Here is a 27,184-nt window from a genome sequence, read left to right on the forward strand (position 1 = left end):
ATCCTCCCTCTCCCTGCACCAAAACTTCCACTCTTCCTACTTGCCATATAAGTGAGATCCCAGCTGAATAGGTATATTAAGAATGAAATGAAAACAGACCATTCTCAGGTCTACCTGAGCAGGACCCAGGGGAGGGTCAAAGGTTAACTTCAGTGGAGTTACTCCAGATTTACACTGGTGGACCTGAGAGCAGAATTTGTCCCCTAAGCTGATTGAAATTTACACTTCCTTGTCCATTTCCTTTTTTAATTCTATATTTAACAGCTTCTCACTGCAGAGGAATCAGTAAAAAGGCATAAATTCACCTCATGATAGGCACATCTGCTACTAACTCCAAAGGGAGTTTTGTCCACTTCCACCAGTGATGAGATTGGTCCATGAACTGCTGTTCTGTCCACTCATAAATCTGAGCCTCTTTTCTGAGGCAAGCATGTGTTTCAAACATTCATATCATTCCCCCAAGAGCTTCATAATACTAAGACATGATAATAGACTCTTTGAGGTTATTTCCAGTAACAATGGACCTGAATGAACAACTTGAATTTTGAAGGGATGAAGGCAAACCCCGCCTGCTGTGTTTGGATCTGAGTCAGCTTCCCTGTCTGAGGAGGGGTGTTCTAGTGGGGTTTACACTTTCCCTCAGAGTTACAAGAGAGTTCCAGTAATGGTTTATTTCCTGTAGATGACAGTATAGCAATTACTGACAAAGAGAGTATCCCTGGGGTTCCAAGAGAATTCTTCTGACACTTGCAAAATTTCCCATCATTTATAAGTCCAGTGAAACTCCAGCAAGACAGCTAGTATAAAATGGCCATTGGCAACTTAACCACCTGGTGGTTAAAATGCCAATAGCCAGGCTACAGTGTTGTTGCGTGGGTAGGATACAGAAAGGTTAGTGTAGAACATAAGCTAAAGCAGCATCCTCCTCCCCTCTTTGTTAAAGTCACAGAATCCCTTCCCTGGAATTCAACCAGTTTGGGGCTCTGTTGAATGGCAAGGCTGGGTGGAAGGGAGACAGCCAAAACCAAGCTGGGCTCTACAGCAACAACCCCTTCCAATCAATGGAAACTGATGACATATATAATAAAGTCATGTTGATAGAGTTAATATAATGTGGGACCCATAGTCCACTATTCCTAGTGGATCTGGCTTCTCCCCAGCGACACTGAACTCTGCTCCACTGCCGGTCCACAGCAGGTGTGTCTACACTCCTCTGAAGCTGAAAATCTGTTTGCTTTGCTGAGAGGCACAGGATGTGTAAGAGAACGCAAGTCTCCTCCTAGATGAAACTTCCAGATCCCTCAATAGGAATAGAACCCACACAGATCCCCACTGGCATTAGTCAATGTAAACACCACATTGAAATCCATGGAGCTTCCAGGCCTTTCATTACAATTTCTCCCCACACTTCCGAGCCAACCACTTTTGATCCTACACTCTTTTATCACATTTCCCCTGCATATCTCCTTGAACCTATTTCTGTCCATTCCCCTCAATACAATACCTGATTAACAAGGTTTCAATTCAATGGCAAAACAAGATGGCCAAAATTTAGGTAAAACCAAAATCTGGGACACTTCAGACCATACTAATATTCAGTCAAGTTCATTCTGCAGTAAATATATATAAAATCAGCAGAATAAGCTAAAATCAGCAGAATAAGCTAAAAAACCCACAGCTACTAATAATATTTAATATTTGTGTATTTAATAATAATAGTAATTAGCACTTACATGGTACTTTACCTATTCCAAGCAATGGAGATCTGTGAACTAGTTCCACTTCACAACACTCCAGAGAGGTACATGGTTCAATATCACTAAAGATGGGGAAACTGAGAAAGAAATTCAGTGCCGTGCCCATGGTCACACTGTGAGTCATTGGCTAAGTCAGAATTCAGAACCTTCTGGCTCCTACCCATGAGCTCATTCCTCCAAACCATGCTACCTTAGACAAAGTTGTGTTGCCGCTGTGTGCCTCAGTTTCCTCATCTGTAAAATAGGGATCATGATATTGGCCTCCTTTGCAAAATGCTTTCAGATCTACAGATGAAAAGTGCTATACAAAAGCTGGATGTTTGTGTGTTTGTTATTATTATTATTAAAGGCCTCTTTTCAGACTGATCGTGTCTTCCTAATTAGTCATTTGGCAAGCAGTCTGAAACTTACCAGTGCACTAATGGTTACTTTATCTAATTAAAATGTTCCACAATTTCACTGTATAACAACAATCTATTTTCACATTAACTTTTCTCATCTTTAAATAACCCTTTTATGACTTGAAAATTATAGTGTTTTCTAAAGCAAAAAGAAAAATCATAAAGTTTGTTCACATTAAAAACTTCCCTCAATTACTCCCCCTCAGATTTCCAAAACATTTAACAAGAGAGAGAAATTACAAGACTACACTCTTTCAATCATGCAAATATCTTTTCAGCTGTCCACAAAAATCACATGCATTTCCAGCTATGTGAAGGGATATGCAGATTCAGTAGAGGGGAGAGGGAGGAGGGAGAGATTTAAAAGTGCCTTGAGCTTGCCCAAGAGAGTTAAATAGAGTAGAATCTCACTAATCCCTACTAACTTTAGGGAGAGCAAAGAGAACCTTGGTGCGGATTTGTGAGGTCTGAAGATTACCAAGTACTGGAATGAAACCAGTGCAGATAATGAAATTCTACTGTACAAACAGCCTGGAATGTCACCACTGCTGAACCCTCAATTGTCTGCACTACTGTCTACCTAGCCATCATATTTATAATGCCCTCATCAAGCCTGCTGTATTTAAGTGCAAGCAAACTGCAAACCTGATTATGAGGATTTGCCATTGTACTGGTTATTGAAAGCTGGAGCAGCAAGATTATACTGTACATGTCATCTATTTGGAATATATAATATTATAGTGGGCTTCCCTGCCTCCCACTGTCTGGGTTGCAGGTGGGCGTGGTTTGAGAGAGAGGTGAGGTAAAGGTGCATGGTAAAGATGAGGGCTCTCAGGTTGGCACACATTAGGTATGTAAGTGGGGTGCTCTCAGGATGGTAAGGGAGAAGGTGGTGAAGAGAGGCACAGTCAGGGTTCTTAAGGTCTCAGCTTTTGAGATGAGCAGCTGTTAGTAATTGGGGCTCTAAAGTTTGAGGCGTTCAAAATATGGGAAGGGACAGAAGCATGTGATGAAAATGTCAGTGGAGCCATATGTACATCAACCCACCTGGGCATAGGGTGTAAAACAGCACAGAATTTGGCCCCTGCTATTCAGCTGCTTTCTGCAAGGTAGCGAGTGACAGTCTTCATGTCACACTGTAGCCAAAACACAGAGCTGTGATTTGTCTTTTACTTTGCCCTCATGAATGTCATCAAATGCTGCAACCCTTCTTGCTTTCTTTGGGAACCTAATCTCTTGGTGATACTAAAACTGAGTTGACAGATGATACAGCAGAGGAGTTACAAGATCTTTGACATTATTGTGATAATTTGACATTTTTGGTAAATCACCTATAGAGTAATCCATTGTACCGTAATCATTTGAATTATCTGTATTGAGACCCCCAGTTCTTACACTGAAACAGAAACAATTTTCAGAAAATGCTTTTGTCAGCTAGGAAGATAATTAACCTACTGCCAGATAGGGCAATTTCTGGAGAGCTATTCTGCTCTTCCACTACTGAAATTTCAGCGCAACAGCATCCCAGTGAAGTCAAAGGGCCTGATTTTGATCTCATTTACGTTGATATAAATCAGGAGTAACTTCATGAAACTAATGGTATCATATCGATGCAAAATCTGTGTTAGTAAAATCAGTGGATTTCAGTGGAGATACTTTGGATTTTGGCAGCATAAATGAGAGCAAAGTGTGGCCATTTGTGTTTAACAAGTGCTTAAATAAACCTCAAAGATGGGACTAGCTATCAACTGGTAATATGTTCTGGAGTGCAGATGGGCAAACTTTTTGCACAGCCAGATTCCCAATATAGACTTGATTGTCTTCTCACTTATGCTGGTGTAATTCGGGAGTAACTCCACTGAAGTAAGTGGAATGCAAAGCTGGTATGAATGAAGAATCAAGTCCCATGCCTTTATGACAGTGGGGAATTTGATAAAGTTATGCATTCCTGTTTCTGTGTGCAAAGATCTGCTGAAAATCAGGAATTGTTATTATGGGGTCAGAGCCTCAGCTGGTGTAAATCAGTGCAGCCCCATTGTCTTCAGTGAAACTATGCTAATTTATACCAGCTGTGAATCTGGCCCATTATTTTGGGGGGGTTATTTTTACTGCATCCATGATAAACATGTACAGGTACAATACACGTACATAGAAACTAAAGAACACCAAGTAAATCCACTAGATTACAGTAGTGAGAAGGAGTTGCATTCTGATGGGTAACACTAAAACTATATGAATGCTATTATCTTTTAATTTTAACCATTTTTAATATTTATAACTTAGAATTGCAATGAATTAATTATTTGGCCATAGCATTATTCATATTACTTTTTGTAGTATTCTATTCCTATAAAAGTTGTAATTACCTCTGCTTATTATTGATAATGTTATTTATATAGCAGCAGAGTTTTGTAAGAGGTTTTACAGTACAAGATATAGATAGATTCCCTGACATGGACTGATCCTGCAAATACTTGCTAGAGCGAGCATAGGGTTTACTACCAAGGGCAAACCCACCGAAGTCATGTAGCAAGCATTATGTTCCATAGTAAGTGAATGATAGGGCTAAGGCAAGAACAGTAGGGGATGGAGGAGAAGGAGTGAAAGACCAAGGAGAGGCGAATGTGTGTATCAAGAGGGCAATAAAGACAGGTACTACTAATTATACTAATAAAATTATTAGTATATGTGACAGTGTTAAACATTCCTTGACATAATGATTTTGCCCAATGATTTTGGAGATTTGGAGACTATAATACAGTATATTCCTTCTTTCAATTAAAAAAAAAAGTAGCTCTATTAAGTAAGGTGGAGAGGTTGGTGCCCATGAAAATACTGGACAAAAAATGTGGCTAAAGTAACACCTGGGGCAAGCAGATGCTATTAAAGCTTTATATCGCACTTTCCCCCAATATATCTCAATTCTGACATGAATCAATCCTATTATTACAGTTAGTTTCTAGAGCACAAATTACCAAGTGTGCAAAACTATATACAAAATCCATCTTTCGGGTGAGTTGTAAAACCAACATCCTGAATAGCTCCTTAAAGATCCATACTCCATAGCCCTTGAATCACACAGGTATATAGGGAGCAGCCGGAGAGAGAAGCCAGGGAACACCCACTCTAAGTAACATATTCCTTGTACACAGCCCAAAAATCATACGGAAGGAGGATTTGTTAATGCTGCCGGAAGCAGCATTAACTGTCCCTGTGTATGCGGCGTGCTCAGTGACCTGTCCAATGATGGCTAGCTAGGTCACTGAGCACAGATGCTGGCTCAGAGCCAATGGCTGCACTGCCCCCCAGCCAGCCAGGCTGCCACTGCTGGGTGTGAGTGCAGGAGAGCAGAAAGGAACATGGAGAGTGAGCCACTCAGTCTCTGTGGGGGTTGGTCTAGGGACCCCTATTTTATATATCAGGTCCGACTCTGCCCAGTGGCACATGTGCAGCACTAGCAGAGAAGCTGTATTGAAAACACAGCTCCCTTTCGCCGCACACATTTTCAGTTGGTGTTTTCTGTTTATACCTTTCTCTATGGGAGAGGAACACAGTATCCATTGTTCATAAAGCACTTTGGAGATAAAGGGGGTTCTAGAACTCTTAGTTATTGTATTATCATTTGTAGAATGACAGGCTATGATGTGCACAAATGTCCACTAGTGACCAGGCTGAGCAAACCAAACTCATGTCACTGGTGACCCAAGGTATGATTCAAGCCAGCATGGCAGAAATGGAAGGTTAGTGCTTTTCAGTACATTGTATCATTCTGCCCAAAATGACAAGTCATTAATAACCATTACGTATGTTTCAGTGACTGAAGAAGATCGATCTTGAGACCTCACATGATGCAGTACATTGCCCATAAGTCCTAACCAATAACCACTATTATTTTCAAACAATTGATTTCTTTTTTTTACTAAACTCTTACATTCTGTGTCTTGTATTGGACTAAAGAAGTTTTTAAGTTTGTTTTTAATTTCCAAGTCAGCTAACATAAAATCAGTAACGGTCTGGTGCAGATTTTCTTCTTGACATGAATGGAGAATGGGTGAAAGCAGCATTAACTCTCTCCAAATTTCACTCATAATGTGTGAACTTTCTAATTTTGGTTTTCTCCTCCTTCCCCTCCTCCCATTTTCTTTTGCAGCAGTAAATTGGGTAACAATTTGTTCCTCCTCATTGTTATACCTCTTCAGCACTGCACGTAGGAGTGGTCAATGCCAGAGCCTGCTCCCACTGAAATCAATGAGAGCTTTGCCAGTGAAGTCAATGGAAGCAGAAGCAGGCCCTCTTTACTGGAAATTTATTTATAGATATTCTCAGTCAGGGCACAAACTTGCAACTCTTATTCATGCAGATAGTCCCTACTAGAGTGGTTAGTGCTGTTGACTTTAATGAGACTGTTTGAGTGAGGGAGGACTACTCTCAGGAGTAAGAGCTGCAGGTACCCATTTACAATAAGAATAGTGGAATATGGTAGGACAAGTGAAAAGCTGAGTTCTGATCCTGGTGTACCACACAGCACTTAAGACCCAGTCTTGCAATCTGTGATGCACCTTCTGAAAATGACTAAGGCTCCCAATTCCTCCCCTTGAAGTCAATGGGAACTAAGGGCTCTAAGTCCCCATTTAGGCACATGCTTAGCTTTAAGCACTTGAGTAGTTACTGAAGGCAATGGGACTTAAGCACATGCTTAAGTGCACTGATGAACCAGGGCCCAAGCACTTCTTGAATCCAAATCCTCAGCACCTTACAGGCGCTATCTCTTTCTACCTAATAAGCCTCCAGCAATCTCTTATTCTTAAAAAGCCATCAAATCTAAATGTGTGATTGACAGTTTAAGAAGCCAAGCCAAACAAGTATTTTCAATCATATCTGAAGAATAATTGGTTCCCCTTTTATTTGACAGCTCCTTCCTTTTATTGGGGAAAAATGCAGCATGTGAAACAGTCCAGCACCAAAAGAAAGCATCAGACAGTCCATGTGAGTGTTCAGCCTGAAGGATAAAGAATGATCTGATGGGCTTGTAAACAGCATTGTGCAGAAGAAGACTCCTTTGCTTTCCTAGGGCCTGATCTTGATGGATGCTGAGCACTCACAACTCATACCGGACAAATGTTCCCCTCAATTAAACCTGTGACCATCCAGCATAATCAAAGGCAGAATTTGACCAATTGACGTAACTGGACTTTAAGGATACTTTGCACCTTGCAGGATTAAGTTCTATGCTACCTCCCCAAACTCACTGGATCTGATTCTGCTCTCACCCGAATCAATTTTACAACAGTGCTACTCCATAGACTGCACTTAGTGTGTATTATTACACTAGTGCCCAGAGAACCGAAACAGGATCAGGACCCCATTGGCGTGCCAGGCACTGTAGAAACATTTGGGTCCCTCCCCTAAAGAGATTACAGCCTAACCTGAATACAAGACCCAAGTGGGAGAACAAACAATGGAGAATATGAGGGAGGGAGAACTAGGGGAACAGTGATAGGGAGACATAGTCAAGGCCTAATCCTGCAAGCCCCACTCAGGTATCTCAAAAAGGAACTAACTGAAGTCAATGGGACTATTTGCCCATAACAGCAACTCCAATAAGGCCTTAGAGGATCAAGACCTTAAGAGCTGCAGTAGGCAGACTGTGGCATCTACTTTTTTTTGACATTTTTGCTCAACCTCACTATAGGCTGCACTTCTCATGGAGGCAGAACACCCACTGAAAAAACAAGTTTGCCTATATCAGAAATGCACCAGGATAGGGCCATTTATTTGTAACTTTTGTTGTGAATGATTTTTAAACAGACTACAGCATCACAGCCAATCTAAAAGATAAAGGTCTAATGCCAACGGGAAGAATCCTGCACTCCTTTCTCAGGCAAATTGTCACTGGTTTTGAGTTGGGCCTTATGTGATATTTCTTTACGCCATCTTGAAAAGATTCTACTTGCCTGCTCAGCTGGCATGAATCATATTTTTTGGAACAGGAGGGAAACATCACTTTTTTTCATTAGCATCAATCATGGTAAAGGATGAGTAGGGTAGATATTGTGCATGGATTATGGAGCATTAAGGAAATTTTTTCAAGGTTGATTTACACTAACTTCAGTGCATACAGTTTACTATCTTGCATAAAATATATTTTTGTCTTAAGTAACTATTAAATGCATTGAAAATTTGATAAAAACAAACCTTGAGTGTTGACAATCAAGACTTCTCTTCCATGACCTGCTAATCTTGCCATGGTAAAGGCATGAAACATCCTTCAGCAATGCAACAGAAGTATGCAAAAAAAACCAGTAAGTTCTTTGCAACAGAAATGATAATGTAGCGCTTTGATTTGAAGTAACGAATCAACGTCATTTCAATGTTCACTAAGGTAGCTGCACAGTGCCATGTCATCAAAATGAAGATGATCTGTCATTGTCATTAAGGAAGATTGAAATTGTAAAATCCATAACATTGTGATGGTTTTGCTTCGAAATAACAGAAAAAGAAAACATTTCAATGAAAGATGGTTCTTTCCTCCTCAGTCCAAGACATAAGCCACATGATGGTTATTTAAGCAGCACTCTGTGCCATGTCAGACTCTAAGTGCCATCCGTTTTTGAAATATGATCATTAAAAACAGCAAGCCATTTATACAAATGACCTGGGTACGCAATGTGACTGATTCATGTGCTAAAGAAACCTGGAGTGTAAATCAAAAAAGCTTTGCAGATACTGCACACGGGATTAGCTTTCAAGTTTTTTCCCCCAGTTCCCACTGTTTTTGATCTGTTGTGCACTTGGATAAAAACCAGTAACAGCAGACAATAGCCTATAAAAAAATCTCAAAATTATACCAGCGGTATTAAAACAAAGAAACAACAAGATGCACAATTTTTTTCTGGGATTTAAAGCACAGGGCTGAATTATTAGAAATTCTGAAACAGTAAGATTGTTAATAAAAGTACTTATAAAGAAATATATCTACAATATTTAATAATTTAAGGCTCACAAAAAACTAACATTTTCTCAACAACAAAACCAAAGTTTTCTGCTATAGGGTTAAAAGCACCAAATTCACTTCACATACTAGTTAACCAGATCTGTACTGATCACAAGGGAGAAATCTGAAAGTGTTTCTTAGCTAATGTTTCTAGTGCTTTAATGAAGTCATGTTTCACAGGAAAATAAATACCTCATTCATTCTTAAATACAATTACACATATATAAAATATATTGGAATAATTTCAGTTTGAAACTACAGTACAAAAAATATCCATTCATCCTCCATACACAACCCCCCTCCCAATCTTTTAATACTAAACTTTGAGCAAGTGAATTAGTTACAAATGACCCATTTAAAATCACAGTTTGCTAAAGTAAGTGTCTACAAATAACACCAGTTTGCACTGTAATAATTTACCAGCGCCTGCATCATGGAGTGTAGCTTATTCTTAGTCTATTTAAAAAACAGGTGACCCTTTGTGTCCTGGAAAAAAGAACATAAAAACATGTACTCCTGGAGATCTGTTCAATTATAAAATATAGGCTGACTTAAAATACTGTCTAAGTGATACAAAAAATTGTATATATATATATATATACATATAGTTTCCAACATCAACAAATCCTGCTGTACCTCAGAACCCAAATTCATTCCCCTCCTTACAGGTCTGTTTCCCTATTGGTGTCCAGACACAGTGCATAGAGGGATTTTCTAAGATCTAGGTTGCTTTTAGCTTTGATATTGGTTTTCTCTAAGGATCCAGTGCCATTGTTGATCCCCTCACTGTTTTCCAAGTGCACAACAGATTTGTTCAAAGAGTTTTTACTGTGACTTCTCTTCAGCTCCCCCCCAGGTGAGCTGCCCTGAGCGCTGCTGGGTTCCTCCTTGAGAATAGCCTGCTCTTCGTTGTCAGTTCCTCGGTGGTAGAAGTAGTTGAAGTTGGACACGATGACAGGTACGGGAAGGGCTATGGTCAGCACGCCAGCGATAGCACATAAGGAGCCCACAATCTTGCCCCCTACAGTGACAGGCCTCATGTCCCCATAGCCCACAGTGGTCATAGTCACCACCGCCCACCAGAAAGCATCGGGGATGCTGGAGAAATGGGAGTCTGGGTCGTCCGCCTCGGCAAAGTACACAGCACTGGAGAAGAGAATCACCCCGATGAAAAGGAAGAAGATGAGGAGCCCCAGCTCCCGCATACTGGCTTTCAAAGTCTGCCCCAGGATCTGCAGCCCCTTGGAGTGTCTGGAGAGCTTGAAGATCCTGAAGACCCTGACCAGGCGGATGACCCTGAGGATGGCCAGGGACATGGCTTGCTGCTGGCCCCCATTGTTGTTGCTGGTGGTGCTGGAGGCCCCTGGCTCCTGTTGCTCCTGAGCCAGCTCGGTGCCCAGGGTGATGAAGTAGGGGATGATGGCCACGATGTCGATGATGTTCATGATGTTCCTGGAGAACTCGGGCTTGCTGGGGCAGGCGAAGAAACGCACCAGCAGCTCGAAGGTGAACCAAATCACACAGGTGGTCTCGATGATAAAGAAGGGGTCGGACAGGCTGCTGGGGGGCTGCATCGGGGGGGCCTCCCGGCCGGTGCCGTTCAGGGCTGCCCCGTGTGGGGGCAGGGGGGCCTGCAGCTCCCTCTCGTCCCTGAACTCGGGCAGGGTCTCCAGGCAGAAGGTGATGATGGAGATGAGGATCACCAGCACGGAGACGATGGCGATGCCCCGGGCGGAGCTGGAGCTCTCCGGGTACTCGAAGATGAGCCACACCTGGCGCTGGAACTCGTTGCGGGGCAGGGGCTTCTCCTCCTCCTTGATGAAGCCCTCGTCCTCCCGGAACCGCTCCATGGCCTCCTCGCCCAGCTGGTAGAAGCGGATCTCGTCGGCGAAGACGTCGATGGAGACGTTGACTGGCCGGCGCAGCTTGCCCCCGGACTGGTAGAAGTAGAGGATCCCGTCGAAGCTGGGCCGGTTCCGATCGAAGAAGTACTCGTTGCGCAGCGGGTCGAAGTACCGCATGCGTTTGTCCGGGTCGCCCAGCAGCGTGTCCGGGAACTGGTTGAGGGTGCCCAGCTGGGTCTCGAAGCGCAGCCCAGAGATGTTGATCAGCACCCGCTGGTGGTGCAGGGCGCGCTGGCTCTCCTCCTCCTCCTCGGCCGCCGCGGCCATGGCCATACCCAAGCGGTGCCCGCCTTCCTCCGGCAGCACCGTCGCCTCCTCCTCGCCCCCTCCAGGGTAGGGGCGCGGCGGCTGGGGAGGAGCTGGCGGCGGCGAGGCGCCCCGGGGACCGGGCACCCTCCGGCTGGTGCTGCCGTTGCTGTCGCTCCTGCTTCCGCAGCCGCCGCTGACCGCCCGCCGCTGCTCCTGCTCCGGGGCGCCGCTGCAGTCATTCAGCCAAGCTGGGGCGGCGGCGGAGTTGGGGATGTGGAGCAGGTCCCCCCGCCGCCTCGCCCGGCCGCCTCCAGCATCCTCGCCCCCTCCCCCGATGGCCATGGCGCCTCCGTTCTCCAAAGTCACCAGCGCGATCTCCATGGGCAGCGGCGGGAGGGAGGCGCAGGGCAGGCGGCGGGCATAGTGCGCTCCCCTCCTTCCGAGCCGGCCACCTCCGGGCTGCCCCCGGCCGCCGCCTCCTGTCCGGAGCGCTAGTGCGCCGCGAAAGGCAGCCCAGCCGAGCCCCAGGGAACCGCGCGGGGACCCGGATATGAACGAGCGAGTATTAGGCTTGACGTCAAAGAGGATCCCTTCTTCCCCGCGCCCCCCAATGCAAACAGCCAGCGGTTACCAGGCTACAGCATCCCCGCCTGGCAAACACGGCCCGCCTCGGCCAGCCGCCCTGCCCCTCGCCCAGCCCTGCCCCTCGCGGTGGCGGCGGCGGCCCCCGGGGGACAAGGGGATGCTCCGGTGCCGTGCACACTCCTCCATGCAGTGGGAACTGCCCGGGAGTCAGGGCAGCTGAGCTGGGAGAAGGGCACTACAGGTAGTTGACTTCACCGTGGAAATTCTCCCCCTTGGATCTCAGTCACTCTCAAGCAGACCCAGGGAAATTAGTGGATCTACTCCGGGTGCACACTGGTTTCACTGGGATCTGAATCTGGTCCATGGGGAGTGGGGAACGGTTCTCCATGGAGAAATGGCAGGGGAAAAAAAGTGAAATATGGTAAAAGAGGGAACCATTCCCGAGCTCCTTACTCGGCAAAGTGCCCACTAGGATCCATCGGACAGCGATCGCAGTGGGCTTTAATGGGAATATAACCATCCAGCTCAGACCCAGAGAAAGTCTCCTTTCAGTTACAGATCCATTGATGCCAGTGCGTTTGAAGCGGTGTAAGGGAGAAATGGGTTGAGGAGAAAAGGATCGGCTAGACAGGACCCAGAACCGCTGTAATAATGTGATGCAAGAAAAGACATGGGAAATTGTATCTCGCACCACAAGGGAGTATTTTCCGTTTGTAGGGTACATGAGCGATTGAAGTTATACAATTAAGCCTGTCCTATAGTGAATGTATAGACATCGCCCCCACTTCAAAACACACACACGCTCCCTCTCTCACACACATGCCTGCACACACAACCAGTTCAAGCTGAAACAAAGGATTATACTGCCTGTCCCCGTTCATGGATTATTCGTTAAAAGGATTTTATAGAGAGAGGTCTGTAAAGTCTGTCCGGCTACAAAACCTCATATACACATAATGAAAATCATAATCAGAACACACTTTGGGGATTCTTTTGGCCTTTCGATTTTTTCCAAGTTCAGAAAGAACAAAAAAATGGGGTGTTGGAGCCTACCCTGAGTTTGCTTAGCCTGCAGAAAACATGAGCTGATATCTGTTTCAAAGCCCCTCCCAAGGAGAAAACAAAATATTTTCATCCGAATAAATTTCTGTTCAGGATTTCAGCATGTCAACACCATTGATCATGTTTTCCATTGACATAGGTTCTTAATCCACATCAAAACTTTGTAAATGTCAATAGATTCAAATTTATTAGAGAAAACGGATTGAGGAGCCCCTTATCACACTGAGTGGAATCAATGCTAAAATATTATTTGTTTGCCATCTTCAGTACATCTCCTCAATTTCTATAGGGGATTATAATAAATATGTATAAGAATATTGTAATATTCAGTATTTTACAATGTGCTGTACCTATTTTTAACTGCTGTGGATTTCTGGGTTTCTGAAATAATCAGAAGTAAAATATTTAATATTAAAGTGGAAAACCATTTTCCTCCCTCTGCTATGCACCACTGCAGGAACATTATTCATTACTGCATCCTTTTGTTATATTCATGTGGCTGTATAATGATTTGCCTCCTTTCACGGGCATTAATTCATTTCCACTTAATGTAAAATGTTATCTCTGTACAGAACATATGCCCACACATATTAACCATTCCTGAAATAGAAAAAAAACATAATTATATTAAATGGTTGTCATTAGTGATTATTTCCTATTGACACGGTTCTGTTCTATAATTTGCCTCCCAGATCTAACACAATATCAATGACATGTAAGGCTATGCAGCTATAACCTAGGGTCCAATTCTGTGAACACAAGTGACTTTACTCACGTGAGCAGTCCCCATTGAATCCAATAGGACTACTGGCCCAGGAGCAAACTAGTGTGTGTATCTGCAACATGGGGCCCTTATTTCACAACACCAATTATTTAGATAATAATTCAAATGTGCAAAACACATTTTAATACCCTCTGGGATATTATTTATTGCTGTGTTTGCCATCAGACAGACCTGCAAATAGCACCCAATTGGTAGCAAAGATTCCTGACTATAGCCTCCCTCCAAGAGAATAATAATCCCATTTCAAAAGCATACATCACCAGAAGTTAGCCCGGACCTCTCCGAGTCAATCCCAGTACTACTATCAAATCACAGGAGTGGAAAGAAATCTCCACTGTTTCCACTTGGATGCCATGGAGCTAGCAAGCATATTCCAGAAAAGAGCTCTGGTATCTAGTCATCACTGTAAACACTTTCTACACCCATTCATGAACCTCTTCCCTTAAAAACTCACTCATACATACCCACAGACACACATCCCTGCTCACATTCACCCATTTGACACCCATCCACAAGAACATATAAGTTTCCCAAACATACACTGGATTACCTGTATACACCCACCCATACCCAGGCACATCCACCCATGTATGCTCCCATGCATGTACCTGTACTGTATTTTCATGAACACATAAACCCACTACACCTCTGCACTTACCCACTCACAGAAGTGTATGAATGAACCTCCTCTCTCACACACACACAGCCTATTCTCTTTAACCAGTTCTCCCACATTGCACCCACACTAATCCATCCATGTTGACAAACACCCCCAAAAACATCCCATACATACTAACCTTCACCCCTTCATACACATGTCACATACAGATCCACACTCATGGGAGGGAGAATTGTAGAGGGTGTTTCTGGGGGTGAGTATAGGTGGATGCACAGCTCAATGCATATTCTTGAAGCATTCATCTATATTCACCCCCAGAAACACTCTCTGCAATTCTCCTTCCCACCCTCATGCCCCACTTAACATACACAGTGCAGTAATATGGTTGAGATCACAGCCTTTCCTGGCACAGCATCTAGGAGTTGATGCTACTGCCTCTTTTGGGGAGCCGGGAGAGGAGAGAATGGGAGAAGGACAGGCAGATTTCTGCCTCCCAGAGTGTTCTGTCCTAGCCCCAGTCAGGCATGAGAGAGCACGCACTCTGTGACACACTGTACCAGCATTTATCTGATGACTGCAGGAGTTTCTGAAGAATTTAAGCTTTCATTTGAAACAAAGTTCTAGCCCTTACAGTTGTGAAGGTAACCTTCTGAAGGTGAATTGATGCAGTGCTGTTTTCCTGCTTTTGGAGGCAAATGGGAATTATAGCTTTAAAAGAGAGATAAGCTGTCTTCATTTAGCTCAGGTAGGGTGTTAACTTTGAAACCTAATAAAGGAAATTAAAATGGCAACATCCTTAGTTCTTGCCCTGCTGATCATTTTAGCAGAAACATCTGACTACTTTGGGATTGTGGGCAATGTTTGGGTAGAATACAACTATTTCTGTTCTCTGTCTCTCCCCCTCCCCCCACCAGCTTCCCAGTTTAATCATCCTGGGAACCCTCATGTCCTTGTCCCATTGAGTCTGGGTCCCCTTCCTCTATACAGAGCAGGTTTTCAGGATGTTTTGTGTGAGGGGGGCATGATGGACAAGCAAGGACGTGACAGGAAGCAGGGAGTAGCTCTGTTCAGGGCCCCCACATTTCTCAGTGCAGTGAGCAGTGGCTGTGTGGCTGAATGCTTTCTTGAAGGGTAGTAGTGTCTATGGAAACTCCAGGCAGAGGGCACTGGATAGGGAGGAAGGCATGGAAAATAGGTTGACTTGTAGATAGAGTAGTAGTGCTGCCAATATTTTAAAAAGGGGCTTTCTCAGAAATGTTCCACTTCACTCAGTGATACATATGACATTCCTTGGATAACATAACCCCAACCACACTTGCATCCACACCAAAACATTCCATTCTTTCCAGCTCCATCCATGTGTCAAAGAAATCAACACTTCCACTCTCACTTTGTCATACTTCCTACATGGCTCTCCTATCTGTTCCTCATAGAAGGACCAGGTGGATTGGCTTGTGGCCTGGGTAACAAACCTCCTCTGGTGATTGGTTGGCTGGTAAATGGGATTCCTCTGGTTCTTTAGGTGGGCAGGCCCCTTCTGACTGCTGCTGGTTTCTCCTGGCAAGCGGGATGCACAGGAAAGGGCAGCTTCTTCCCCTTTGCTAAGAGCAGAGGGAAATGTTTCCCTTTTCCTGGTTTCAAAGAGTGCTACTCCCCTGGAACACCCCCTCTCACTGGCTTGTGAAATGAGGCCTTACCAGGAAGGAGACTCTGAAGTGTGGACAGGAAGAGGAGCCAGTGCCTGGCTGAGGCTCCCATCTTTTCCCACCAGTGCCTTGGAAAGGCCTTCCCATAGCAAGTGCCTGAGAAAGAAAAAGGGTATCCCAGCTGTCATACCTCAATCTCCTTTCTAAAGGCAGACCTGTACCCAACCCATTATCTCCTTATACTCAAGCATACATCCCTCTGCCAGCTCCCTCCCAGGCATAGATAAATAATATAATCATACATATATTTACCATTGAACCTCTATTTTGAAAGGTCTATATTTTTCTAAAATACAGAGAATTGCACAATGTGCCATGGAAGGACCCCCCACCCCAAGCGTCCATCTTTACTTGTTTTTCAGTCAGTCCAGAGCAGAGTCCCCACCCTGGCCACATTCTCCATTGTGGTAGAAATGGGGATGGGAAGCATGTACTAGCTTCACAGGCCATGCCAGCTAGAGCTGAGCAAAATATTTCTGCCAAAGCCTTTTTCAGTGAAAAAAGCATATTTGACCATACCAAAACATTGAGCGACTTTTCAGCTTCACAAATGTGTTTGCATCTAAAACTGATTTTTTTTAAAGTCAGTACATTTTGTTTTGATATTTTCTAATCGAAAGGTCAATATTTTGATGCAAAACAACATTTTGTTTAGAAATTCCCTTCCATTTTATTTTTTTTAATTAAAAACCTTTAAAAAATTCTTGACATCTAAATGAAATGTTTGTTATCCCAAACATTTTTAAACATTTATTTATTGATAGTTTTGAAAAAAATATGCTTTTGGACCAACCCAAAAAGTTTGGTTTTGTGTGTGTGTGTCTTTAAAATTTTTTAAAATTTCCAATGAACCAAAAAAACACAACAACCCCAAACCCCAGCCTTTTTGCACAGCTCAGGCCTGGTCCACACTACGCTGTTAAACCGATTTTAACAGCGTTAAATCGATTTAACGCTGCACCCGTCCACACTACACTGCTCTTTAAATCGATTTCTGTACTCCTACAAAATGAGAGGAGTAACGCTAAAATTGATATTACTATATCGATTTAGGATTAGTGTGGACGCAAATCGACGTTATTGGCCTCATTATTTTACAGTAGCTACCCACAGTGCACTGCTCCAGAAATCGACGCTAGCCTCGGACCACGGACGCACACCATCAAATTAATGTGCCTAGTGTGGACGCGCACAATCGACTTTATAATATCTGTTTTATAAAATCGGTTTAAGCTAATTCGAATTTATCCTGTAGTGTGGATGTACCCTCAGATGCTCCCTGCCCAGCCCCACACTCTGGACACATACACAAATAATTTTGTTTTCTTGGCTATGAATCATCTTGGGGAGACTAGCTGCTTCCAGTTTCATTTACCTGTGTGCCCATGTGCTCTTCCCCTTGATGCATCCCATCCTCACTAGTGCTGCAAAGGTGCATCACCCTAGAAATACATATGACACTGAGCTGTAACAAGCCCTGCTGAGCTCTCTCTTGATGTTGATCAGCTTTTACCATTGATCTCAGCTGGTGTAGGGGTTGGAGTAGGAGAATGGGCCTCCACTGGTAGGTGGAGTGGGGGGGCAGGGTCAGCTGTGGAAGTGAGTATCTACCATACCTTCCCCCTTGTTTCCTCTCCATTCATGCCATAGCTAACGTATAAATAACATGTCCCTCCTGGGTAAGGAAGCCATTTGAAGCAGAGAAGCTGCTGAAGGGGTTAAAGGCAAATCCATGCCCTCCCTTTGCTAATCCTCCAGCAGCTTGATCCTGTGTTGTGATGATTCAGGCCACAGAGAGAGAGTGAGTTTCTGCAAACTGCCATAGTCCCTGAGGGAGACCCCTGTGTGACTCTTATTTTCTATTCAAGAGGATTAAGTAGAAGGCCATTGACAAATCACAGTAAACATCTGTATTTGAGCACTTTCTCCATCAAGGTCTAATCCACAAAGAAATTCATTAATGAATTCAAGACATTCTCACTGTACTATCTATAGTGTGTGCCTGATCCATTTTAATGTAAGCTGTGCAGATGTGTATTTCTGTGCCACTGATTTTTTATTTATTTCATGTGCCAATCTACTAAATTACCCTCTTCATCCAATGAGATGCAGAAAACTGCTGTGTAGATTCATTCCTTTGCTTTTGGACTGTACACTGCATCACATACATTGATAATAGCTGAAAAGCTCTGAGAATTATAACAAAGCCAGCTGGTGTTCCTATCCTTTATATTTCCCTAGAATTAATGCACACGTCCTTTAGCACTTTACCGTCATATATTGTAGTATATGGAAAAGATTTAAAAGCAAGATTTATTTTATTTTCTGTATTTTGCTTTGATTAAGATTATAATTCCTCAGGGATATTTTCTTTCTTAAACTGAACATTAGGCTAATTTTCTGGTTAATTTGGTGCATTATGGCCAAAATGTCTAAACGTGGACATTTTTTAGGCACACAGAAAAAAAGCAGCTTTATTTTCCAGAAGTGCCAAGACCCCAGCTCCCCTTGACTTGAAGAGCCGCCGTGAGTGCCCAGAACTTCTGGAAATCAGGCCACTTACATACACTTATATAGTGATTTTTCTCCAGAGAGCTCAAGGTGCATACAAAAGAAGACCTAATGAGACCCATTTTACAAAGGGGAAAATGGAGGTACATAGATATGAATTGATTTGTCCAATATCACACAAGAATTTAGCTGCAGTGCTGGCAATAGAATGCAGATTTCTTGATCCAGTGTCTTACGCACTGGCCCACCCTGCCTCTTAAAACAAAAAGAAAGAAATAGAAAAAAATTAAAAACAAGACCATCTATTAGACTAGAGTGGTGCTTCTAGGTACTATCTCGTGTATAGGCCATATTTCAATATCATCCTGCTCCCACTGAAGTCTATGGGAGTTTTGTCACTGATTTTAGAAAAAGCAGGATCGGGCCCAGGGACTATTACAAATCCAGCTGTTACAGGGTATTTTCCAATCCACTCTCAAAGCTTTGGCCTCCACCAAAGAGCATGAATCATTCCGACTTGCAAACACGTGCCTGATTTTTTTAATCTCCATCCTTTTGCTACTTACAGTATATTACTTTGATGTAATCTTTAACTCTAGGGACATGACATTAAAGGGAAATTCACATTTTTTGCCTTTTTTTTTTAAAGAAAACATGCCAGAAGAATAAACCTCTACTGTTAAGTTTCAGCTGTTACCACTTGACAAGATGCCCAACTCTGATAATAACTTTAATCACCCAGTTTAAATTTCAAAAGTTGAATACTGCAAATAAAGACTTCATGATCGCTAATTTAGTCCTAAGTGGAGCTACAGGATCTGGTCCAAGAAGTGAATATAGCTGGACCGCTTGGTAATAGTGACCATAATATAATTAAATGTAACATCCTTATGGTGGGAAAAACATCCCAACACAGCAACATTTAGTTTCAGAATGGAGAACTACATAAAAATGAGGACATTAGTTAAACAGAAATTAAAAGGTACAGTGTCAGAAGGTGCATGGAAACGTTTTAAAGACACCACAATAGAGGCTCAACTTAGAAGTATATCCCAAATTAAAAAATACAGTAAGAGAACCAAAAAGTGCCACCATGGCTAAACACCAAAGTGTAAGAAGCAGTGAGAGGCAAAAAGGAACCCTTTAAAAAATGGAAGTTAAATCCTAGTAAGGAAAATAGACAGGAGCATAAACTCTGGCAAGTGAAGTGTAAAATATAATTGGGAAGGCCAAAAAAGAATTTGAAGAACAGCTAGCCAAACACTCAAAAAGTAATAGCAAAAAAAAATTAAGTACATCAGAAGCAGGAAGCCTGCTAAACAACAAGTGAGCCCACTGGATGATTGAGATGCTAAAAGAGCACTCAAGGATGATAAAGCCATTGCAGAGAAACTAAAATAATTTTTTGCATCAATCTTCATGGCTGAGGATGTGAGGGAGATTCCCAAGCCTGAGACATTCTTTTTAGGTAAAAAATCTGAGGAACTGTCCCAGATTGAGGTGTCATTAGAGGAGGTTTTGGAATAAATTGATAAAATTAAACAGTAATAAGTTACCAGGACCAGTTGGTATTCACTCAAGAGTTCTGAAGGAACTCAAATGTGAAATTGTAGAACTACTAACTGTAGTTTGTAAGCTATAATTTAAATCGGCTTCTGTACCAAATGACTTGAGGATAGCTAATGTGATGCCAATTTTTAAAAAGGGCCCCAGAGGTGATCCTGGCAATTATAGGCCAGTAAGCCTGACTTTTGTACTGGGCAAACTGGTAAAAACTATAGTAACGAACAGAATTGTCAGACACATAGATTAACATAATTTGTTGGGTAAGAGTCAACATGTTTTTTGAAAAGGGAAATCACCAATTTAATAGAATTTTTTGAGGGGGTCAACAAGCATGTGGACAAGGGGGATCCAGTGAATATAGTGTACTTAGATTTTCAGAAGACCTTTGACAAGGTTCCTCACCAAAAGCTCTTAAGCAAAGTAAGCTGTCATGGGATAAGAGGGGAGGTCCTCTCATGGACTGGTAACTGGTTAATTGATAGGAAACAAAGGGTAGGAATAAATGGTCAGTTTTCAGAATGGAGAGAGGTAAATAGTGGTGTCCCCAGGGGTCTGTACTGGGATCAGTCCTATTCAACATATTCATAAATTTATCTCTTTTTCCAGATCACAGCGAGGTGGCAAAATTTGCAGATGATACAAAATTACTCAAGATAGTTAAGGCCAAAACAAACTGTGAAGCGCTACAAAAGGATCTCACACAACTAGGTAACTGTATTACAAAATGGCAGATGAAATTCAATTTTGATAAATCCAAAGTAATGGACATTGGCAAACATAATCCCAACTACACATATAAAATGATGAGGTCTAAATTAGCTGTTACCACTCAAGAAAGAGATCTTGGAGTCATTGTAGACAGTTCTCTAAAAATATCCACTCAATGTACAGTGGCAGTCAAGTCAGCAGCAGCCAAGTTGTACCCGCTTAATATTAATTATTATTACTATTACTGTACTATTATTATCTGACCATAGCACCTAGATATATCAGGGATATATTTGGTATAGCATTGTTATGGGTATGTTAGAAATCAGATTAGAAAACTCTAATTTCAGAAATCTGTGATTCAGCAATGAAAAATCACCCTTGGGCAAACACTCTGCAAGTTTTTAACAAGAACATTAGAATGCAGTAAATTCAGGTTTGTCATTTATGGGCTATGGATGGGATTTCCAAAGGTGTCTAACTTCCATTTAAATTACTTTCAGTTAAGCACCTAGTTGCTTTGAAAATCCCACTAGACACTAGCTACATCTTTAAATGCTTAAATATCTTTGGAAATGAAACGGACCCTAAGTGACTTAGAAGCACTAAAGAGCCATGCAGGCTATTTTAGAAAATCCCACCCACATGTCACAGCTGATGTACAGCAGCATTGACTTTCAAAGGATCTGTGACAATTTATACAAACTGAGGATCGAGCCTTATATGGGATTTTATGTAACAGTACGATTTAATAGTGTAGGCGGTTATCAATGTTAGTCTAAATCTCTTCCACTTCTGAGTGGAAAAAATAAGTAATGGCAATAATAATCAGTAACAAAAATTATAAATGGGAAAAGTAAAGATTTTCTGCCTGCTCTAAGAACTGAGCAATTCCCATTGGGCTTCATTGCTAAAAAGCAGAGTGGTTGATTAATAGCAGTTCACTCATGCGATTAACTCAAAAAATTAATCACGATTAAAAAAATAATCACAATTAATCAGTGTTAATCACACTATTAAACAATAGAATATCAATGGAAATGTATTAAATATTTTGGATGGTTTATATATATATATATATATAGTATTCTGTGTTGTAATTGAAATCAAAGTGTGTATTATTTATTACATTTGATTATTTTATGCACTGTAAAAATGATAAACAAAAGAAATAATATTTTTCAATTCCCCTCATACAAGTCTGTGGTGCAATCTCTTTGTCATGAAAGTGCAACTTACTGATATAGATTTTTTTTTTGTTACATGACCACTCAAAAACAAAATAATGTAAAACTTCAGAGCCTACAACTCCACTCAGTCCTCCTCCTTGTTTAGCCAATTGCTAAGACAAACAGGTTTGTTTACATTTACAGGAGATAATGCTGCCTTCTTCTTGTTTACAATGTCACCAGAAAGTGAGAACAGGCATTTGCATGGCACTTTTGTAGCTGACATTGCAAAGTATTTATGTGCCAGATATGCTAAACATTCGTATGCCCCTTAATAGTTCGGCAATTATTCCAGAGGACATGTTTCCATGCTGAGGACACTTGTTAAAAAATTAATAAAGTAATTATATTTGTGATTGAACTCCTTGGGGGAGAATTGTATGTCCCCCGCTCTGTTTTACCCTCATTCTGCAATATATTTCATGTTAAAGCAGTCTCGGATAATGACCCAGCACATGTTGTTCGTTTTAAGAACATTTTCACTGCAGATTTCACAAAACACAAAGAAGGTACCAATGTGAAATTTTGAAAGATAGCTACAGCACTTGACTCAAGGTTTAAGAATCTGAAGTGCCTTCCAAATATCTGAGAGGGACGAGGTGTGAAGCATAGAATCATAGGACTGGAAGGGACGTTGAGAGGTCATCTAGTGCAGTCCCCGGCCTCATGGCAGGACTAAGTATTATCTAGAGCATTCCCGACAGATGTTTGTCTAACCTGCTCTTAAAAATCTCCAGTGATGGAGATTTAACAAGGTTTCTAGGCAATTTACTCCATTGCTTAACCACTTCATAGTTAAGAAGTTTTTCCTAATGTCCAACCTAAACCTCCCTTGCTGCAATTTAAGACCATTGCTTCTTGTCCTATCCTCAGAGGTTCAGAACAATAATTTTTCTCCCTCCTCCTTGTAACAACCTTTTATGTACTTGAAAACTGTTATCATGTCCCCTCTCAGTCTTCTCTTTTCCAAACTAAACAAACCCAATTTTTTCAATCTTCCCTCATAGGGCATGTTTTCTAGAACTTTTATCATTTTTGTTGCTCTTCTCTGGATTTTCTTCGATTTGTCCATATCCTTCCTGAAGTGTGGTGCCCAGAACTGGACCCAATACTCCAGTTGAGGTCTTATCAGTGCTGAGTAGAGTGGAAGAATTATTTCTTTTGTCTTGCTTACAACACTCCTGATAATATATCCTAGGATGTTGTAAATATCTTACAGTGTAGGCTAAAACGGTGCCATGAGAATGCCTCTTCTCACTTTCAAGTGATATTGTAAACAAGAAGCAGATAGCATTATCTCTTGCAAATGTAACCAAACTTGTTTGTCTGAGTGACTGGCTGAACAAGAAATAGGACTGAGTGAACTTGCAGGCTCTAAAATTTTACATTGTTTTATTTTTGTATGCAGTTATTTTGTACACAAGTCTATATTTTTATGTTCAACTTTCATGATAAAGAAATTATACTACAGTACTTGTATTAGGTGAATTGAAAAATACTATTTCTTTTGTTATTTTACAGTGCAAATATTTGTAATAAAAATAAATGTAAAGTGAGCACTGTACACTTTGTATTCTGTGTTGTAACTGAGATCTATATATTTGAAAATGTAGAAAACATCAACAAATATTTAAATAAATGGTATTCAATAATAATTATATTATTGTTTAACAGTGTGATTAATCGTGTGATTAATCATGATTCATTTTTTTAATCGCTTGACAGCCCTACTAAAAAGTTATTTCTTTAGTGTTGCAGCAATAATCAAAAGATAAATACATTCAAGGCAGAAAATGGTATGTTAATACATTTTCCTTCATCACATTAATTTCTTACTTAGGGTGAATGTTAGTGCTGGGTTGACAGCTCTGGAGACCGATGCCCTTTGTTGAGCCAGACAGCAGGTGCAGCAGCAGAGCAAGTTTCCTGTGGTGAGTACCTGACTCTCCTCTCACTTATACTGAAGTCAGTGGGGTTACACACTTGTGAAAGAGAGAGCAGGATGAAGTCTACTCTCTGTTCGTGTGCTCCGGATATGGAGGGAATATGGAGATAGAATATGTGCTCCCTGATATGGAGGGATGACAAGCTAATACATTCTCAAATCCCAGTGAGTTCCTGACCTCTGCTGTTACTCATAACAAATATGCCAACTGTACTTTGGACACTAACCCAGTAGCACTGGACCTGAGACAAAACAGCCAGTTTCACACAAGCCACCAAATGTTGATGACTATCATTATCTATGTTCAATAAGCAAACACCTCAGTACCCCATTACTTGTCTTCTGAGCCCTCTAGTTCCTTTTCCCTTCCCAACTGATAACAATAAAGCAACCAAGAATCTGCTTGCATGATCCTCCTTCAACCTCTCCAAATGCACCTTCTAAGTGGAATCGAGGTAGAGGCAGTGGAGTATATGTGAATTCCAGCAATGTCCTCAGACCATGCCCCTTTCCTTCATGTTAGTTTCTCCCACTTCCTCCTGGTGTAGGTCCAGTAGTAGAAGTTTAGAAAAAGAACAATGAGGCTGAGGATGTAGAGGAAGACTGCAACATTGAAGCCATCAGGGAATGGGCACTCTGTGAAGAGGTTATAGGAGGAGTGAACGGCGATGGCCACAAATTGGCACTGCCAGGGGAGAAAGAAAAACAGAAGCAGGATTAGAGACGCTACATAGCAAAATAGTCAAGCTACAACTGACTATCGGTCCATCCAGTCCAGCATCCCTCCACTAGCCACATCACAACAGACCGGTCCACTCAGTCCAGAACAAGCCTTCTTTTAGGCTGGAGTAGGTCAGATATCCTATCTCCCACCATAATGGAGGAAACCATTTATTCATCAAGTCCAATATTCAGCTTCTACCATACTGAAGGATATCATGGGTCTATGAAGTACTGGATCCTGCCCACTGCCACAGGGAAGCAGGAAATTAGTTCATAAAGTATAGTATCCCGCCCTATGCCATACAAGAGCAGATCACTAGTCAGTCTTCTGTTGTGTCCCTTCTCTGCTGCTGTCGAGTAACTGATGCTTTGGGTTAGGTGTTTGAGGGTATGGAGAATTCTTCCTTTCACCAGATGGTGTTCAGATTATACCTTTAAGCATCTGGATTGAGAGTCCTTTATATTTTAGCTCAGCGAGTGTAACTGCAGCTATTAGTCTTATTCATATAAGCATCAATCTGTTTTTTATCTTACTAAGCCATTCGCCTTAATATCTCGCAGCGTGGAGTCCTATACATTGAATGTATGTTGTGTGAACATGAATTTCCTTTGCTCTGTTCTGTATTTTTTAATCTTTCATTCATGCAGTGCCTTCTTGTCCCTGTATTACAGCACAGGGTAAATAAGAGCTCTGAACCAGGCTTTTTTACATCCTTTATTATTTTAACTTTACAGCATCTCCTCTTACTCTTCTTCAGTAACTAAATAATCCTAGTCTTCATAATCTCTCTTTGTATGGAATTAACTCCCTGCTCCCCCAGGCACATGGCTCTAATCATTGCCCTTCTCTGGACTATTTCTTTTTATGTTGTAGCCTTAAGCAACCAGAGAAACACACAGTTGAAATGTCAGGATTTGCCACATCCTCGGAGATGAGAAAAGGAGAAAACCAAGAAAAAACAATCTAGAAGGAGCTAAGGCCTGATATTTGTTTTTTGTTTTGTTTTTTAAACCTGGGTGCATACAATCTAAATCCATACTAAGGAATCAAAATAAAAGGAGGTTTGATTTCCACAGTTACTGGACAACCACAGCACCCACAAACTTCAGTGATCACTCAACACTTCCACACACACAAAATCAAGCTACTTGTTAAGGACTTTAGGGAGTGGGGAGAAGGTGGGGTATGGAGCCAGCTATCATACACAAGAAGTCAAGTATTCCTGATGAGGAATCAGTGATTGGCATGATCTTTCCCCAGAGTCTCTGGCTGAAATGTACTATGCTGCGATGCAGAAAACTCTTTTATAAGTTGGGGTGGGGAGGGTAACGGAAGTGTAAAAGTCTTCTGTCTGTTTTCTTCCCCTCACAGGGATAAGGCTTGTCTGGAAAAAGTCACTGTAGGTATTGAAATGTCTCCTTGCTTACTCCTGAGTACCACTCAACCCAGACTTCTCCCTGATCAGTTGCAGTAGGACATCTAGCGAGATGGCCATTCCAGTAGGTTAGACCAGGGATGAGAGAGCCAGGGAGGGGATAGACAGAAAACTGGTGCAACCCTATCCAGGTCTGGAGCGGGAAGAGGTAAATGAAATAAATTACCAGCTGCAGGATGGTGAGATAGCGTTTCCACCACAGGTAGTGCTGCATTTGTGGTCCCAGGCTGGCCAGCCCATAATACAGGTACATGAAGATGTGCACAAAGGAGTTCAACATCCCAATGAAGAAGGCTGTAGGATAGAGAATACAGGAAGGCAGGAAGAACAAGTCACAGAGAGTCTATGAGACTCATCCTCCTGTACTGACAGATACAGTCCCCTAGGTGACATGTCCAAAATATTGTCCCCTTGTGACCCATACATGTGTGACACCCTTCAGTTCCTGAATGCCCTAGAAACATGATCCTTCATCCTATACCATCTCACGCAATCCAAGGAGCACTCTGTGCCACCCTGCTCCCTGTGTGTGGGCTGCAGCCATGACTGGTTTCTAGAAGGGACAGACAGGAGGTCCAAAGACAGAAGAGGGAATGCTGGATTAGATATTGCAAATCACTCAGATATCAAGGCCTTTTACAAAACTGCTTCAAATGCAAAAGCACCATGAATTCCTATGCCAAACTTGGCTTTATAGTTCTAGCATTGTGCATTAGGGTGGGTTAGTGAGAGGGGGCAGTCAGGCTAGACAGGGAGTGGGGAATAGTCTGGATATGAGCTGGAAAGTGAATGTAACAGTCTGAATCCAGGCACAACAGTGAATAGAACAGGTCCTATCTGAACAGAGAATGAGGGCAGTCCTGCTCTGGGAAGGAAAACAGGTAGGTGCAAACTTAGGCCTTGAACCTGGTGTTCTCATTTCTGTCTGGGCAGTGAATGGGGCAGTCTTGTCCTGGATGAGACAGTGATTAGAACAATCTAGAGGTGGACAGGACAGTCCAAAAA

At 42.1% G+C, this 27,184-nt stretch overlaps 2 protein-coding genes across 2 annotated transcripts in view; both read right to left on the bottom strand.

Moving 5' to 3' along the window:
• Nucleotides 1-8,544: 8,544 nt before the first annotated feature.
• The window catches only part of LOC127057598 (elongation of very long chain fatty acids protein 4-like), a 35,302-nt gene continuing 16,662 nt past the window's right edge, over nt 8,545-27,184 (bottom strand). The window contains exons 7-9 of the mRNA XM_050966490.1: nt 26,346-26,473; nt 23,912-24,705; nt 8,545-8,637 (exon numbers count right to left, since the gene is read on the bottom strand). Coding sequence (XP_050822447.1) covers nt 24,535-24,705; nt 26,346-26,473 — 299 coding nt within the window. The 3' untranslated portion in view covers nt 8,545-8,637; nt 23,912-24,534. The remainder of the gene's footprint in view (nt 8,638-23,911; nt 24,706-26,345; nt 26,474-27,184) is intronic.
• Nucleotides 8,631-11,845, bottom strand: KCNA5 (potassium voltage-gated channel subfamily A member 5). The gene has a single exon (XM_050965530.1). The coding sequence runs from the start codon at nt 11,684-11,686 to the stop codon at nt 9,815-9,817; it is 1,872 nt and encodes a 623-aa protein (XP_050821487.1). The 5' UTR covers nt 11,687-11,845; the 3' UTR covers nt 8,631-9,814.

The sequence above is a fragment of the Gopherus flavomarginatus genome, chromosome 1, assembly GCF_025201925.1.
Source record: "Gopherus flavomarginatus isolate rGopFla2 chromosome 1, rGopFla2.mat.asm, whole genome shotgun sequence".
Classification (NCBI taxonomy): Eukaryota; Metazoa; Chordata; order Testudines; family Testudinidae; genus Gopherus; species Gopherus flavomarginatus.

Coding starts and splice junctions, on each gene's coding strand:
- KCNA5 (XM_050965530.1), bottom strand. CDS start 11,686: ATGGAGATCGCGCTGGTGACTTTGGAGAACGGAGGCGCCATGGCCATC.